The sequence below is a fragment of the Mytilus californianus genome, unplaced genomic scaffold, assembly GCF_021869535.1.
Source record: "Mytilus californianus isolate M0D057914Y unplaced genomic scaffold, xbMytCali1.0.p SCAF_7, whole genome shotgun sequence".
Lineage (NCBI taxonomy): Eukaryota > Metazoa > Mollusca > Bivalvia > Mytilida > Mytilidae > Mytilus > Mytilus californianus.
Window position 1 is genome coordinate 97,107,258 of NW_026262723.1, and position 19,574 is coordinate 97,126,831.

General features: G+C 30.8%; 1 protein-coding gene across 3 annotated transcripts in view; it reads left to right on the forward strand.

The window, feature by feature from the left end:
• The window catches only part of LOC127709077 (calcium-activated potassium channel slowpoke-like), an 83,043-nt gene that overhangs the window by 25,395 nt on the left and 38,074 nt on the right, over positions 1-19,574 (forward strand). For all 3 annotated transcript variants that reach the window (XM_052214423.1, XM_052214424.1, XM_052214425.1), the window contains exons 5-11: positions 2,598-2,749; positions 3,176-3,346; positions 5,411-5,502; positions 6,367-6,477; positions 11,971-12,076; positions 12,885-13,037; positions 16,456-16,611. In XM_052214423.1, the coding sequence (XP_052070383.1) occupies positions 2,598-2,749; positions 3,176-3,346; positions 5,411-5,502; positions 6,367-6,477; positions 11,971-12,076; positions 12,885-13,037; positions 16,456-16,611 (941 nt within the window). The remainder of the gene's footprint in view (positions 1-2,597; positions 2,750-3,175; positions 3,347-5,410; positions 5,503-6,366; positions 6,478-11,970; positions 12,077-12,884; positions 13,038-16,455; positions 16,612-19,574) is intronic.

The window sequence follows — 19,574 nt, forward strand, 5'->3', positions numbered from 1 at the left end:
CAAATAGAATAGATTTTGGGGGAATATTTACCTTTAAAAGAGCAACACACACAAAAACAAACATAAGGGGTAATACCAGAATGAGTGTGTTTTGCTTTTCTTTTACACAAGTAACTTCTGTAGATGACAGGGAGACAAATGATTTAGTCCACTTAAACAGTCTTCCTAGTTTAAGATACCTGTAACACTATGGAGATGGACCAATACTAACATAATATTAACTATTTCATGTACCCTTTCTCTCTTGCTCATATCTCGTGTGCGATGTCTTTTCTCTAGTTTGTTTCATTATTCCCCCACAAGCAAAGTTTTGGGGGTATATAGAAATCACCATGTCTGTCTGTCTGTCCGTCCCGCTTTGTGTCTGGCACATAACTTTTGAACTGTAAAACTTAGGTTAACAGTTGCATCATGGGCTGGGGGGTATCATATACCAAAGTCAGATCAATCTGACCTTGACTTTGACTTATGACCCCTATGAGTAAAACCTTGTCCAATTCGTGTATGGCACAAATTATCTTTTGAACCATAGAACTTGACCAAACTTTGTAAGCAGTTGCATCACGGGCTGGGGTTTATCATATAACCAAATCAGGTCCCTCTGACCTTTGTCCCCTATGTTAGTAAAACCTTGTCTTATTTGTGTCATGTGTATAACTTTTGTACCATAGAACTTTGTTGAAAAAACTTGGTATGCTGATGCATAATGGGATGGGGTATGTCATACATCAAAGTCAGGTCACTCTGACCTTGAATTTGATCTTTGACCCATATGATAGTAAAACATTGTCAGATTTGTGATTGGTGCATAACTTTTGTACTGTAGCACTTTAATAGATTGACAACACTTAGTATATAGAAGCATAATACTGAACTTGATATTGACCTTTAATTTTTAAATTTACAGTATACAAACCTCAGACTTTGTTCCTATGTCAATATAATTCTTTCATAATGACCTATCATTAACCATGTGTCAATCTAACACAGTGGCAATGATTATTTTAAATGAATGGCTGAAAGCCAGAAATCTCAATACTGAATTTCACAGCAGCAACTAAAATGCATGTACGAGGGGTATTAGTCCCACTATGCAGACAGCTCTAGTTAAGTAAGAAGTTCTAGATATCTATTCATACATTTGTATTTAAAAAATCTTTACATGATATCTGCATTATGAATTTTATTTGTAGAGATTTACACCAATTTTCATGCCCCCGACGTAGCGGTGGGGGCATCAAGTTTTACCCTTGTCTGCTGTACATACGTTTGAACGAACAAACGAATGTACGTACGTCCCAAAATTGGTTTCCGTTCTCTAACTTGAGTTTGCCTCAACCAAATGTTATGAAACTTATACACAATGCTTATTATCACAAAACACATATCAAGTTTGAATTTTGGTGACGTCACTTTAACCGTTCAAGAGTTATGCCCCTTTATAAATGGAAAAATTGCAAAATTTTTAGTTTCCGTTCTCTAACTTAAGTTTGCCCCAACCAAATGTTATGAAACTTATACACAATGCTTATTACCACAAAACACAGATCAAGTTTGAATTTTGGTGGCATCACTTTAACCGTTCTAGAGTTATGCCCCTTTTTAAATGGAATAATTGCAAAATTTTTATTTTCTTCTAAATATCAAGTAAATTTTAAAATTGGAGTTATCTTCCTTTGTCCATGATTATAGTTGAATTAACTACAACCAATGCTATATACAATGCAATGTTTAATTTTGACTTCCACTGATAAAACACAGATCAAGTTGAATTTGGGTAGTGTCACTTTAACCATTATTGAGTTATGCCCCTTTATAAATCGAAAGATTGCAAAATTTTTAGTTTTCATTCTGTAACTAAGTTTGCCCCAACCAAACATTATGAAACCTATACACAATATTAATTACCACAAAACTAAGATCAAGTACAAATTTTTTGTTTCCGTTTTGTAACTTTAGTTTGCCTCAACCAAATGTTATGAAACTTATACACAATGCTTATTACTACATAATGCAGATTAAGTATGAAATTTGATGGCGACACTTTTACCATTCTTGAGTTATGTCCCTTTATAAACGTGAAAATTACTGATTTTTTTGTTTCCGTTCTCTAACTTTAGTTTGTCTCAACCAAATGTTATAGAACTTATACACAACCGTTCTAGAGTTATGTATGTTTACAAATAGAAAAAGAAAAATTGCTGAATTTTTAGTTTCTGTTCTCTACTTAAGTTAACCTCAACCAAATGTTATGCATATTACTACAAAACTCAGATCAAGTTCAAATTTGGGTAGCTTCACTTTTACTGTTCTTCAGTTATGTCCCTTTATAACTATATGATATGCAAGTTGGGGCATCATCTGTGTCCACATGTGGATACTATCCACATTTATTTTGGTTTGTTCTGAATAACTTATTTTGCTTATATACATGATTTTTATTTCTTTAACCATATATTTTCAATTTGAGGCATGTTTTCTTGAAAATATACCAGTTTGTTTATACATTAGTAATATTTAAGAAAGTTGCTGTATTAATTTTTAGATTTAAAAACATGACTGTCAACGAGGTTTTACAATTTTTTTTGTTTTTGTAGGTTTAAGATTCTTGAGAGCTTTAAGACTAATGTCTATCCCAGATATCCTGACCTACCTGAATATGCTACAGACCAGTACAATGATCAGACTGTGTCAAATGTTAACTTACTTCATCAGTCTATGGCTCGCTTCAGGAGGGTTTTTACATTTAGTAAGTTCAAACTATTAACGAAGATATTAAAATAGTTCCAAAATTGAAGATAAAACTTGTGTTTTGAACTAAAAAAGGATGTCAATTAAAACTTAGTAATGATGCTTTGCATCAGATGAACTGTTAATATTGCAAAAGATATTTACATGACAATTGGAATTGGAGCTGATAAAAAAATATTTAAAAAGGCAAAGGATCAAATTGAATCAAGCAATTTAATTACAGCTTTCAACCTTAAAAGTGTCTAGCAAACAATATAAAGCTATCAAAATATTCTTTGAGTTACAAGTTGTTTAAAGTTTAGGGTAAATAAGAAACTATGGTAAAGCTTGAGTTATATGAAGATAAAATGTTTGAATCAGTATATCACAATGAGCAAACAATTCACAGGTTATTGACAATTCCAATAATTTTCTGTCATTTCAGGTTGAAAATTCTGGTGATCCATGGAGAAATTTTGAAAATGCTAAAAGTCTGTCTTATTGGGAATGTTTATACTTTCTATTGGTTACCATGTCAACCGTTGGATATGGTGATATTAGTGCTAAGACAGACATTGGTCGAATCTTTATTGTCATCTTCATAATGATAAGTATTGTAAGTAAAATGAAAAAAATATTGTAATACATCATGGTATTTAAACCAATGAAATATCAGATAAATTAACATTATTTTTCAATGTAAAATATTTAAGAAGTATTTGAATCTTTGAAGTATAAATTGAATAAGTACCATTATTGTCTATTTTGAATGAAGTTGGAGTATTTGTTCAATTAGTCATTTACATTATGGAGTTAATTGAAAATAGCACATTATAGATTTGATGCGCCCAAAGCACTTTTTGGCAATGCACTTTTCTGGTACCTTCATCAGGAACGCTCAAACTCAAGAAATTTTGAAAGCCAAGTGGTGTACTGGTATTTCTATAATTCTGGTAATCTTCACAGCCTATCAAATGTTTTTACTGATTCATCATCACTGAATGGAACTATTGCCTAAATAGAAACCTAGGCGTTTCTGTTATATCGATGATCCAATTCAAATATACAAACCTATTGTACCACCTCCTTCAAAGCCTACACATTACTATTCTTATTCTTCTCAAATAAATTATCTAAAAGTACAAAGTGTTCAGAAATCCATAATATCTGTACTTGAGCATGGTAATTTCTGATTTAACATTAAGGATGTATTCTTCTCATGTTTCAGTCTCGTTGAAATCTTGTTCAGGAATTATTTCCAAAACATGTGATACAAGTGAAAAATATCAGTGAATTTTAAAAATATCATAATCAAACTAAACTCTGTGAAAAAATTGTGTACTTACAACAAGTAGTTTTTGAGTAACAAAATTTTCAAAGGAGTAGGTCTAGTAAGACCCCTTTTTGGCCCCAAAATATAGCAGTTTTACAAAATTGTTAAAATGTAAACTTTTAGCTATTTATTGGAAAGTAGAATACTTCTGCTGCATAAATATGGGCTTGTTTTGACAATACAATGCACATATATCGGGTACTAGCATCATTAAGTCATGCTTAATCATGAAATCTTCACAATTTTAGCATTTGAGTTAAATTTTATACTGTTTTCGTCTTTAATGGAAGTGGCCGCATTTGTGTTCATTCTTAATATTTAAATGTAAGTTGTATTTGATGATAATACATAACATATATAAAGATTGAGAGTGAACACGGATGCGGCCACTTTCATTTTTGACAAAAACCATCTGAAAAGTGACAAATTATGGCATATTTGATAGATTTGTCATATTTAAGCTTGTATTTGAGCGTATTTAATGACTAAATCAGTTAAAATCTTTCACATAAACTAATTGAATAGACTGAAGTAGACACTTAAGTGTTTAAAAAGTGTCCAAAATCTTTCATCTGAAGAACCTGAAATTTGAGGCCAAAATCGGCCCTTACCGGACCTACTCCTTTTATAACCAATCCAGTCAGTGTCTTCAACCAAAATATTGAGAAATAGTTGAGGAGTATAAAGAAATGGTTTTACCAAAACATGTACATCCCATATCAATTTTTTTCTTTTCAAAATTCTTAGATATGTTTTTTTTCAATCATTTATAGCAAAGAAGTTGAAATAATATGCTTTTTGTTCTGAAAAAAAAAAGAGAAAAATCACAAATTTACAAAATTGACTTGACACGAAAAAGCAACAAAATTTTATAAAACTTTCTAATATTAACACCAACCTATAGTTTTTTTAAGTTAAATTTATTCAGATTGGTCCACTTCATCTTTAGTGAAAGTATTAAAAAAAAGTTTTAATTGTGTATCTGTGATTTTGTTTATGATAATAGCTCAAAAATATGTAAAAATTGATGAAAAATGGGAAAATCATTAAAAATGAGTGCTTTCAAATGGCTGTAGCAAAAAAAGAAGTGCACTACCATATGATTTTTTCTGCATCAATTACTTTCTTACAGTCATATGAACCCAAAAATCAGGTTAAGAAAAAAAGTTTAATTTTAGAAATTTTTGGCTCCTCAGAGGTGTACATCCTTAAAAGATTCATACTGCATCTTTTTTGTTCTCACTGTATATAATTTGATCATTCTGTCAACCCTATATGTTGAAACTTTTCCAAGTGGTCTCTATTTTGTTTATAAGTTGTAAAAAATATCTCATATACAATTTGTAGGGTATGTTTGCCAGTTTTGTTCCTGAATTACTTGAAATATTTGGTAGAAGACAGGTTTATGGAGGGTCATATAAAAAAGAAAGAGGCAAAAAGTAAGTGGAGTTGTATTGGAATATGATATTTTCTTTTTGCACTAACAACAAAGCATATACTGTAAATTCAGAAATTATTGCATGCATTTATTATTTTGATTTTGTCATTTTAGACTAAAATGCGATTTTAATTTTTGGGATATTGAGAAAAATCCTGTTCAATTTATATAAAAATTTCAAAATACGAGTTTAAATTATTGCGATTATAACCCTGTCTCATTTTTTGCAATAATAAAAACATTGCAATAATTTCTGAATGTACAGTATCTGACAAAGAGATAAAATTAGTCAATTATTAGCCCTCATTGGAATTCTTTGATATCAGAGTACCATCAGACATTGACAGTTTTTGTATTACAGGTAATAACAAACTTATACTTGATGAGCAATCATATTGTTTTATCTATTTTTCTACCTATTTGTAAAAAACACTACATTGAATAACCTTATTGATGTCGAGCAGTAACTGCAATGAGAAATAAAAGAATTTTAAGAAAATGTATTGAAAAAGTCATATTTTAGAACCAAATTTGGCATCATTTAATTTTTAGAGAACATTTTGTAGGGAATTTTTGTTACTCTGATGTCCAACATTTTGAAAAGTGTAAATGAAATTGTCAGTTGAAAAAGTGGTATCTGAAACTTGAAAACAAAACCAAATCTTAATAGACCAATCTTGAGTTGTTTTTCATGAATGAGTTGCACCAGTTGACCAGAGATCAATTGGTGTAAATGGCATCGTTTAACTATTGGTTCTTACTGTGAGGTAATAACAAAAGCAATGTGACATAGGAAATGTACAGGAAAATGTTCAAACTTAAAAGTCGTCTATTGGTATATTACAATTCTTCTATTTATTTTTAGGCACATAGTAGTATGTGGTCATATAACATTTGATTCAGTTTCCAACTTCCTCAATGATTTCTTACACAAAGACAGAGAAGATGTTGATGTTGAAATAGTCTTTGTTCACAAGTAAGTAGAAAACAATATCTTTGTGAAATAAAGGCAGTGTGTGATGAATATTGATGAGACTCAATAACAAAAGCAAACTAAATATGTAAGATGTCAAGCCTTTTTTTAAAAAAAGTTTATGAAAGTATAAAAATTCTAAGGTTTTCCCTCTTTTGATAAGGATTTATTGATAAATGAATAGGATGTTCAAATTTGAATTCCCCAACAGTGAATCTGTTTAAATGATATATAGTAACACCACCTTCTGTTTATGTATTCTTGAGTCCATTTGTCTGTGTCTGTTACACACTTGTTGGCATCAAAGACATCTAGTCTTCCCTCCAACTGACATGTTTTGTCCATTTCTTTGTAACAGGAATGAATTTCAAGGTCAGATGTCAGATTTCAAGTTAACGACATGACAGGAGATTGCACAGTACAGCTTTAGTCTTAGATCCTATTTTAATCAGTCATTGTCAAATGTGAGAGATTGAATCTTATTGATTGTCAAGATCAGTGGTCAAAGTCAAAGGTCACAACATGACTTACATGATGAAAGCTTATAGGCACATTTTAGCTCCATTCTTGCATTGAATCTTCCTCAAGCATTTCTGATGCTTGTTCCTCTATACTTTCAGTACATCATATCAGTGAACACAGGTATTGTTCATTATTGAGTCAAATAAATTTCCATTATTCATTATTACAGTGATAGAATTGATTCAAATAAATTTCCATAATGTACTGTTACAGATATGGCATTGATTCAAATAAATTTCCATAATGCACTGTTAAAGTTATAGCATTAATTAAATTAATTTCCATAATTCACTGTTACTGTGATAGAATTAAGGGACAATTTTCATAGGTCTTACTATAACTAAAACTATAGGTAATTTTGATTTTAATTTTTAAAATGTAATTTTGTAATTATTAAAGAAGTATTATTCCAAATTTGTGCATGAAAATAAAGTAAGCTGTTGGTAAATTGTCTAAGTTTTAACAAGGAGCTTTTATTTTGGTAAGGAAGGGTCTTTACAAGAAAATAGCATTGATTAAATATCACAGGAACTTGGTTTTTTATACGACCGCAAAAAATTTTTGTGGTCGTATATTGGTATCACGTTGTCGTCGTTGTTGTCAGAAGACACTTGGTTTCTGGACAATAACTTTAGTATTAGTAAATAGAAATCTATGAAATTTAAACACAAGGTTTATAACAACAAAAGGAAGGTTGGGATTGATTTTGGGGGTTATGGTCCTAACAGTTTAGGAATTAGGGGCCAAAAAAGGCGCCCAAATAAGCATTTTTCTAGTTTTCAGACAATAACTTGTGGAACGGTGTATGGATCTCTCTGAAATTGTACAACAAGTTTCCATACCACAAAGGGATGGTTAGGATTGGCTTTGGGGGGTAATGGCTCAAATCGTTGAGGAATTGGGTGCAAAAAAAGGGGGAAAAACAAGGGTTTCCTTGTTAATGGACAATCACTTTTATGTACAATGTTAAATTTGGATTACCTCCCTTACACTGCTTTAAAATTATGTATAAAGAAATTTTGTATTGTCTTGAGGTGATTAGCTGTCAATTTATTTTTAGAAGTTACTAATAAAAATGCTGATTAAAGATATATTATTTTAAGACATGATTATGTATGTCATTTTCTATTTTAAGACTTTTATGATGTATTTAAATGGGTAATTATGGTTGCAAATTCCATTGGAAATTTGAATTGAGACCATATCTTGAGGGGGGGAACAATTTTTTTTTCTCATTACAGATTTCAGAAAATTAAAAAGAAAGAGGGGTGGGATAAAAAAAAAAATTTGCCAAAAAAAAAGGGGGTGAAATATTTTTTTCTTAGGGGGGGGTCAATTTGCCAACAGCATAGTGTATTGCACAAAAGCAAAACAAAAAAGGGGGGTAAATTTTGTAACAGCATAGTGAAGTGCACAAAAGCAAAAAATTGAATATAAATTCAAATCATATAACCAATTCTAAGTTCTTTGACTACAATTTGGTGTCAGAAACCTATATTGTGACAAACATTTAATTTCAATCCAAATTCAGACCGGTTTCAAGCACAAATATTGTGTCCATTTTTGCCCCAACTGTTCAGGGTTGGACCTCTGCGGTCGTATCCAGCTGCGCTCAGCGAAGTAATTTATTTTTTCTGAAACTGTTCCCACATGACTAATCGTGTAGAATAAATGGCTTTAAAACTTTAAAAAGCCATATTACAATTCATGATGATTAGCATCTTTGGTGATATTCAGTATTGACAATTTGTTGTTCTGTACAAATAAATGCTCTGAAATAGTTTACAATTTGTTATAATTTGAATAATCTCAGTTGCAAAATGTCAATAAAAGTGACTGCCTATATCGAATCTATTCTAATTGCATTACACTAGGAAATTTATATTCATAATGTAAAAAAGTAAAACACTTTTCCATATTGAGTATATTATATCTAGTAATACAGCAAAACACACTTTTAACAAAAAATAAATTTGTCCATAATTTGCCCTGAAATGTAATATGAGGTTTCATTGAATAATTAATAATTACATACAAATATGTAAGTCACACACACACACACACTGCTATTAACATTTGCTATTAATGAGCTGAAGAAAATTCTGCAAATATTACAAGGAAAAAGTAGAGGAGGGTCACAATGGACTTAATATTGTCTTCACTAATATTTTATGTATTGGACACATGTTATAAATTGTTCAATTTATGTCACTTTCAAGGGAGTATATGGTGATTAAAAGATAGAAATCTGTTGCCACTATTTATTTATTTACTCATATGCCTCCCTTTTGGAGAGAAGCAGTGGTGGATTTTTCTTATAGATGAAAATTTCATTGGAATAGTAATATTCTACAAGGAGGAAAATTTATTTCATGCTTGTGGTTGTGCATTTTTGTCGCAGAAAGCTGGACATAGGGGTACTGATCCGGCCGCAGCAACGGCGGCTTTAACTAACTACTTAAAAGCTTAATATTTCAGAAGGTAGAAGACCTGGATGCTTTATACTTTGTATATAGATGCCTTATGTTATGAAGTTTCCGTCTGTCATATGTTCTTTGTCCTTGACCTCATTTTTATGGTTCAGTGATTACTTGAATAAAAAGTTAAGATTTTTTGTAATGTTAATTTCTCTCTTATTATGAGTAAAAGGATAACTATATTTGGTATGTGCATACCTTGCACAGTCCTCAAAAAAAAAGAAAAAAAATATCTTTCAAGACATAAATATGTAAAAAATAAATATATATTTCACCTGACTAACCATATGTTTGGTATTCTATTTAGTCATCATATCTTTTTTAGTTCCAAATATTATTGCTCAGCTGTTTTAAACATAAAATGCATACCACGTCAAAAAGAAGGGATATGTCCATGAACAAAGACAAAATTAAATCGTCATTTCAGGAACAAGAAAAAAACAGACCCAAGTTGCTTTTTATCAAATTTCAGGAAACATGGTGAATAATTATCTTCAAGCACGAAAACTAATAAATAAAAATTGCAAACACGTCGCACAAAAATAAGCTTTACCATCCCTGTCTACAACGAAATAGACTCGTCCACTGGAAAGACGAGGATATTGGATTCATCAGTTGTCATGCATTCTTGTTTTTGATACCCAATTGGACGAACTTATTTTCAATACTTATGAAACAAGAAAAGTCCAAATTGTTTGTGAATATCTATTATTTTAACTGACGTCTTTCACGTTTGGACAGGTCCATTTCATCTATGAGATGATACATACATCTTACGAAATTATGACAAAAAAGGAAAACGAACTTATTGTAATGGGTTTTAAACACAGGTTTCGCTCCGCAAAATTATTTGCACAAACAACATTTCAAGGTCAGTTATGATTGATTTGTCTATTTTTTAGTATGTAAACATACGGATTATTTTTTTATTTTTATTTTTTTACAACTCAATGTGTAATCAATTCTGTTAATGTTTAATGCATTTAATTTCATAAAAAAGAATATTTTTATTTATATTTCAGGGATAATGTATATTTTAGGGTCATTGGGAATAGAAAAGCATGAAATGTCAATTTTATTTTTAATATGCAAATCTGAAAAATAGGGTCGGCGGATCCATAAACCAACAAATTAAAAAAACCTGGCCTAGGTTAATGTGATACTTGTAGTAAAACTTTATATTTAGGGCTATCAACATAAAATCAATGGTAGTTTAAAGCAGGCGAGACATTTCAGCGTGTGCACTCTTGTTTAATTTAGTGTGACTTTTGAAAAGAGAGCACTGTGAAAATAGCCTTGGTCCAAGGGCGGAGTGTGTTGGTTTCCTATATAAAATTCCAATATTAAGCTTTCAAAGACAAATGCTAATTATATAAAGTCTTAATAAGATATCAGCTGCTTCTGTCTTTTGTATAACTATTTTAAGGTAATAATTGTTAGTCTGTCATTTGGTTATTGACTAAAGCCAGGAGAAATTACCTCATTATAGGATTTGTTCACATCATTATATACAGAAATCTGTCCATAAAGAATTGACTAATATCTGTTTGCCAATTTCTGGTACAAAGTTACCAGGATAATCATGAATAATGGGTGCAGTAATCAGTATGATATCAAACAATAGAAATAGTTGATAGACATTTATGAGAATGAGAAATGAACAGTTATATCTGATTGCAGTGATGAGCATTTTTCTTTAGTGTTTGTTGTTCTGCCAAACTAAGTTTTTCCCTATAACTTGTCATTTTCATACATTTCTTTTTTGAAATGTACATATTTATTTACTATACAATGATACTCTAACAATACAGAATTCTTTGGTATAAAGTTTGTTGTGAACAGAGACAATATAGTTTTCTCCAAGTAGACAACACATTTAGTAGACAGTAGATTGTTGACCATTGGACAATCTCTGAAACTATTATGTCTAGGAAGATAAAGGCTTAAGTCTTCAAGGAAACAACTCTCCCTTGGGATGACAACTTTTTGATATTCACCTCCTATGAAGACTAATTGCATCTTGTTAAAATGCTTCTAGGAGAGGGGTATATAGGAGGGGGTGTAATCCCTAATTCCCTAAAAAGAAAATGCATCCCAAATTCCTGAAGAAAATGAAGCATTCTTTCCTGGATCTTGAAAAATTAATCATTAATTCCCGAGTCCAAAAAAGTGTAAATTCCAAAATTCCCGCAAAAATAACAACCCAATCTTGATGTCTTGAAAAGGTCCATCTGCCCCTCTTCAAATGTATCAAAACCATAAGAATAAATAGCTGATGCCTTCCAATAATTTGAATTGTTTAATTTGTTCTCCTTTTCATAGCTGTTTAATTATTGCTTTAATTGTAGGTTTGTATATTCATTTTAAAATATAAAGCACTAAGTATACTTACAGTGTTTAACTTATTACATGTTTTATAAGAATTCAGTGGGTGTATGTTATCACTATAGACACTCAAGATGATTGCTTTTTAATTTTGCATATTGTTTATTTACAGAATGTTGCCAGATCTAGAATTAGAAGGTTTATTAAAGAGACACTTCACACAAGTGGAATTTTTCCAGGGAACAGTGATGGATGCCAATGATCTAGAGAGAGTAAAGGTTAATAAAACTTTAAATTGCTATCCAAAAATAAGTGTTCAAGTATACAGCAACAGTTCTATTTGCCTATCGAAATTGTATTGTATGTATTAACATTATAGTCACTGAGTGCAAGTGGTCTAGTCTGTAAGAATAACATTGTAACTGGTTCTGCAGAATAAGTGTGGGCCTCATGCCTGTAGGCTCACCTTAATTTTCAACACTTATTATAAACTTCTTAATTTGCATCAATTTCTTTTCAATAGTTAGATAGAATGAAAAATTTAATTGTTTTTTCCTTCATAAATGATAATATAGATTACCCCGTATTGATATTTCTTTAAACATGAAGGAGTTTCTCTTCTACAATCTCATCATAAGTCAACACCCTTTAGATGAGATGTAGCCAAGAGTCCTCTAGTTTCAAAATGCATTTATTTAAGGAATAACTGTAATATTTTTTCTGTCTATGAAGAAATAACATCAAAAATGTGATGCACACTGAATACACGGGTTATTTTAAAGTGTGCATCACATTTTTTATGTTATTTCGAATAGACAGATAAAATATTACAGTTATTTCTTATAATTTAATTCTAAATTCCATTTTAAACCGGAGTAAACAATGAAAAAACGTTGATGATGTCACTGTCACATGACTAAATTATGTCTATGAGCAGATAAACAAAACAACGTCAGCCAATCAGCAGACGCGTTACATCCAAAATTAAATTATTATCTGTTAATTGCTATTTGTATTCTCTCCCTAGAAAAAGGTAATTAACATTATTTCTAAGGAAAAACTGTTTTAATATTATTTATGATGCAGATCCAGTCAGCTGATGCCTGTTTAGTTCTAGCCAATAAATACTGTACTGACCCAGACCAGGAGGATGCTGCTAATATAATGAGGGTTATATCTATCAAAAACTTCCATGCTGATATCAAAGTTATTGTACAGTTGATGCAGTACCATAATAAGGTATGAAACAATCATACATAGTCTATTCACAGAATATTATATAACATTGTAATGTTTGTGAAATGTATACAGTCCTTGATCTGAGTGTAAACTTTCCCCTTACAACATACACTATTCTCCCTTCCACCATTCAAAATTTCCTGTTATGCAGTTTATTACATAGAAAGCCTACAAGTACAACTTTCAATGGTTAAAAAAAGAAACAGTGAAGAAGGTGTTAACCTAATACATTGTTCCCCATTGTATGATACACTGTTCATTATTGCACCATATCCATTGCCCATAATGATTTCAGTATACACTTTTCCATGTCATAATGTACGCACTTTTCCATGGCACAATACACCATTCCCCATTGCTATCCTACAGTATTCCACATTCCAACAAACACATTTTATTGGGAAGTTTATTTGAAAGGCTGTGTAAGACCACTTTGTCAAGACATGATACCAATATGTTTGCTTTTCTTCTAAAATCAAATAAAACAAACTATAAAGCTAGGATTTTTTTTCTCAAAAAAAACTTTTCTGTTATGTTTTTAGAATTTTTCAGGATTTTAAACTAAAAGTTAAAAACAAAATGGTCAATATTTTGATAAAAAGCAGGCTTACTGTGTAAAAGTAGAAGGAATTTGAACTGCATTTAACTCATATGCCACTTTTGCTAACATATATATTCTATTTTAAAGGATACATAATAGACTGTTATTAAATACGATTTTTAGAAAATTGCCATGCTCCCATTAAAATGTATTTCTTACAGAACAGGCTTCCTTTGGCTTTTTCATTGATAGTCTGCTCTCCATATAGCTAACACTTCTCTAGGTCAAGTGTAAATTTAAAAACAAAATTTATTTTAAACAGATTGGCTTTAAGGACAAAATTACCTGAAATACACAATATCTCCAATGGTTATCAGTAAAACATTGATTTTACTTCAGCATTCGTTTTTGTCTTAAAACGTAATTAGAAGAAGTTTTTAGATTTAATTAGATATACATGGAAAATTGCATTTTTGGTCATTGGGTGGCTAATTGTTGAGTCTGATCAATAGTACAGACTTATCACTTTCATTTGAATCAGTTACTAACCATCAGCATTCTAATATTTTATTCATAAGAATATACACTGAACTTCTCAGAATATACACTGAACTTCTCAGGGCAAATAAATAGTAATGAACTTGTGGCATGAAAACAACACCTTTGATAATTACATCTTTATTGTAGTATCAAATAAAATTGAGAATGGAAATGGGGAATATGTCAAAGAGACAACAACCCGATTAAAGAGCAGACAACAGCCGAAGGCCACCAATGGGTCTTCAATGCAGCGAGAAAATCCTGCACCCGGAGGTGGTCCTCAGCTGGCCCCTAAATAAAAATGTGTGCTAGTCAAGTGAAAATGGAAAATGAACTAAAATTAAAAAACATACAAGACTAACATAGGCCAGAGGCTCCTGACTTGGGACAGGCCCAAAAATGCGGTGGGGTTAAACATGTTTTGTGAGATCTCAACCCTCCCCCTATACCTCTAGTCAATGTAGAAAAAGAAACACATAGCAATACGCACAGTAAAACTCAGTTTAAAAGAAGTCTGAGTCCGATGTCAGAATAGGTAACAAAAGAAACTAAGCAAAATGACAATGATACATAAATGAACAAAGGACTACTAGCAGTTACTGACATGCCAGCTCCAAACCTCAATTAAACTGATTGAAAGATTATGTATTCATCAGATGAAAATCAAGTACAATCCCTCACGTTAGGGGTTTAGTATCATACCATCATAAAATATATGAAATATATAAAGAATGAATATGTATTGTACAGTGTAAAAATGATACATAGATATATCAGATTAATTGTATCAAGTGAAAAGAGAAGGGTGTCTACTCTTACAAACAAAAAAGAAAAAAATTAAAGCCCAAGTTCACATACACACAAGCAGAATTCAATAACTCTATCATGGATGTCTGAACCAAATGACATATGGTCCAACTGATAAGAGGATTGTCTGGACCATACATATTCATTGACTGGACTATTACAAATTCATTGACTGGACCATACAAATTTATTGACTGGACCAAACAAATTCATTGACTGGACCATTCAAATTCTCAGTGAGTAACACAATTATGATGATATGAAAACTCACTGCATCACTATAGTCCTCTTACATTTATAACAGTTGTAAAGTTATTGTGCTGTGCCGATATAAGTGCTGAAGAAGTAAGGTTCTCTCAACATAGTGTGTAAAAAATCTTTTAGAATTAATATTTATAGGTTTCATAACAACTCAGAATTGGATATTACTTGATATCAACTGAAGTCATTTAATTTCAATATAATAGTTAATGGGTCTTTGGATTTAATTTCAATATAATACTAAATGGGCCTTCATAAGGTTTACTATTATTTTTATGCCCGGTCTTGACGGAGGGGTCATTAAGTTTTACCATTATCTATCTGTACATCCATCAGTATGTCCCAAAATTAGTTTCTGTTCTCTAACTTAAGTTTGCCTCAATTAAATTTTATGAGACTTATACACAATGCTTATTACCACAGATCAAGTTCAAATTTGGGTGGCGACACTTTTGCCGTTCTTGCTAAATTTGCTGTTTCCACACTCTAACTTTAGTTTGCCTCAACCAAATGTTATGATGAAACTTATACACAATGCTTATAACCTCCAAACACAGATCAAGTTCGAATTTGGGTGGTGACACTTTTGTTGTTCTTGAGTGTGTTCCTTTGTAAATTGAAAAATTGCAGAATTTGACTTATATTTACAAGCGGGGGCATCTGTGTCCCATGGACACATTCTTCAATTATTTAAATTAAATAATGAGAGTTGATATCAAGCAATATTCAATTCTTACAAGTTTATAAACCTATGGTAAAAAATTTCTTTGTGTCAGACCTTTTTTGTTACAGAGAAAAAACAGTCCATTGTGAACATTGAAATACATCATTGATCTATTTTCAATAGCCAATGGAAATGTCCCAAATTTGTATTACATTGCAGGGTAGGCCAACCAAATTAATGTATTTTTCTTATCACTTATTCATATCACACCCCTTTCAGTGTGATACAAGAAAATATCAATTCATGCAATTAGCCACAACCAGAAGAGAATATATAGTTATATACTATGTAGAAAGATGAAGTATCTAAAAGGGATACATACATATCTTCTGTCTGCAGTTTTCCTTGAACATGTAAATAGATACTAATGAAATATTTAGTAATTTTTCAGCCTTATGTGCCATTGCACATCTTTTTATTCCAGAATGAGTTCTTTGGTTTCCCATAACAAAAGGAGGGACTTAGTCCGTTAAGGAACAAAAGAAGAACAGAAAAAGAAGTTTGGGTTTAAATTTGTTTCTCTACTCACAATATTTTTTTTAAAGGCTTATCTACTGAATATTCCTAGCTGGGACTGGAAAAGGGGAGATGATGCTGTATGTGTTGCTGAACTGAAGCTAGGATTTATAGCTCAAAGTTGTTTGGCTCCTGGATTCTCTACACTCATGGCGAATCTCTTTACTATGAGATCTGATAAAACTGTAAGTATAGAATGATTCATTGGACAACTGACATGTGCAATATGTTTTTATCACTTGGCAGCAAAAGGGGAATAATCATATTTTGTTACCAGTGATGAACAAATTCTGAATCCTCATGCTTTTTTAGCACTAGTTGGTTTATAAATGTCTGTGAGTGCAGACATACAGTTGTGACAAGAAATAATTATAAAATGGAAAAAGTAATGTTTTAAGTCAATGAAATGTATTAATACACTATGATCTTCGACTTAAACTTTGCTTTTAAATTTCATCTTTCAAGTTGGCATGCATTTACCATTGATATGATAAAAAAAATCTTGAATGTTTTGCATGCACAATAACTGGCTCAAACGTAGCTTAAAAGTTTTGGGAAAATGTTGTGAGATTTTCTTTGATTTTTCCTTTTGTGCATTCCTGTGCTACAATTTCATTCATTAAAACCGATGTTTTCCTTTGGTTATAATGAGATAAATATCAAGAGTAGCCTCCCATACAACATGGATTTGACTAATTCAGGACTAAAAGATATTTTTTTAGTAAATTTTAGTAGTCTCCCATTCAGAACAATTTGTGTGGTTCTCTAAATTTTTGTCAAACAACCAAAAATCAAGTTAATTCAACCCATATTACAAAATTACAAAACTGTTTATGCCAATACATTGACTGAAATAGTAAAAAAGAATGAAAATAGGTGATAAGGCTACTATGTATTTATTTCAACAGTGAACATGGATTCCATCTTTTAAGAAATATGTTTTGGAAGCCCTAGAATGAACCATAAAAAATCTCACAAGACTAAAAAATTACCTAGATATTAGTATTAACACTTCAAAAACATAATTTTCTGTGATTGGGAGAGGTGATTGGAGTTTTCAAAGAAAAAAAAACAATACATTTTACAGTCAAATGCTTTCACTAAAGTCAAATGCTCATACTGAATTATACAATATATTCATCTTCTTTTCCATCCCTTTTTAACCAGATTTTTGAAGGAAAAATTGGTTATTGATTTGGGGATGTACGGCGGGCGGGTGTGCGGCTGCCAAACAGTGTCCGTTCATTAACATGCAAACGCTTTGACGTAATTTTTTTCAAATTTAGATATGTTGTTTCCTGTGACAAAATGAAGGTCAAGTTCAATTTTCATGATTTTAGCTTTTCTTGTTGTTGAGTTATAGCTCTTTCCCAAGAATTCAATTTTTGATGAAATACTTATTAATTACTCCATTTCTGTTCAAAGGGAAATACCTAATTTTTTTAAAGATTTTTAAAAGACATTGTATTATTTTGGATTTTTTTCTTCTTTTCTTTGGTAAATTGTTTTGAAGAATTTGTGGTAGGTTTGTTTGTTATTCTGTATAAACTAATTTTTCTGAATGCTATAAATAATATTTTTTTGATGAAGTGAACTCCTTTAATTAGATAATAATCTATTTTTATTAAAGGATATATTTCATTACATTACATTGTGTAGATAAAGTTGTTGACATTGATAGATAATTTGCAGATCTATATTAGTTTGTGACAAATGAAAGAAAAAATATTTGGAACTTTTAATTATATTTGATTATAAATTGAAAATAGATATACATTGTGTAACATCATATCTAATTTTAGAGAACTATTTTTAGTGGTTAAATCATATCTAATTTTATAGAACTATGTTTGCTTTATTAGTTAAACCATTTCTGTTCAAAGGGAAATAACTCAAACTTATTCCATGAACCAGTAATGATAACATAAGTATATGAATTCTGTTCAATTAATTTTAGTCATTAGTTGTCAAAATTTCTTTATAACTATTTTTTTAAGTCATGTGTGTTATGAAGGTAGATGTCACATTTGTTATGTGGTATTTTATTTTTGTTGTGTGTGTTAATGTTTAATTTTTACATGATCCTGTTTGGGGGTTCAGATTTGCAAATATCATTTTCATTATTAATTCGATAATAATCTATTTTGAATATTACTATCCAAATTCAGAGCTGTTTTAAGCTTAAATGTTGTGTCTAAACTTGCTCAACTGTTCAGGGTTTGACCTCTGCAGGAAAATCCGGTTTGCTGTCACTCGACAGCCTCTTGTCTACATTTTTATTTTATAATCATGAAAAATTAAAAATCAATTATGTTAACACAAGTTAAAATGCATTTCTTGTAGACAATCCTTTAATAAAGTCAACTGGAGGTATACTTACTTTTGTTAGGGAATTATTGATAGAAATTTAATTTATACTTGGAAACGGGAATAAATAAAAAAACATCAATATCAGATTGAAATCCAACACCAGTTTAATGGCCATACAACTCCTGACTGGACTAGTGTGCCAGTTATTACTGGGAACAGGACTGAGGTTCATTATTTATTTTTGCTAATGTGATACTGATTTATTGAAAGTATGTTTGGCCTATTGCCATAGTGTGGCATTTGTTTTCAGATGACACAGATAGCCAACCAATTTTCTAACATTTTATATACAGTGCCCCAAGAGATTATTCTGAGATTATACAGTAGCAAAGTGTAATTGCATGTAATCTTCCAAAATGAAATAACTGAACTAGTTGAAATTATTTGGAGTTCAAAAATAAGAGATTTTATAGTAATTCTAAAATGTCAATAAATGAGATGGAATGTTATCAAGATATTTGTGTTTCCTCAACTCTGATGTCTTGATTGCAATATTATTTGATTTGAAACATTTATTAGATAAAAATGATATATTATTTTAAGGTTATCCCAGATTTTAATACATTGAGTTTTAAGGAGTTTTTGGTCATAAAATCTATTAATGGGCCACACTGCAGATTATTTAAATTTCATCAAACAAATAAAATCTAAAAACATCGATAAAATGAATGGAGTTTAACTTTATTAGATCAGTATAAGCAATAATTAAGAAATAAATGACTGTACTTCTGGTAAATGTTTTGTAATGCTATATGCCTAGTCTCAATGGCCGTTTATA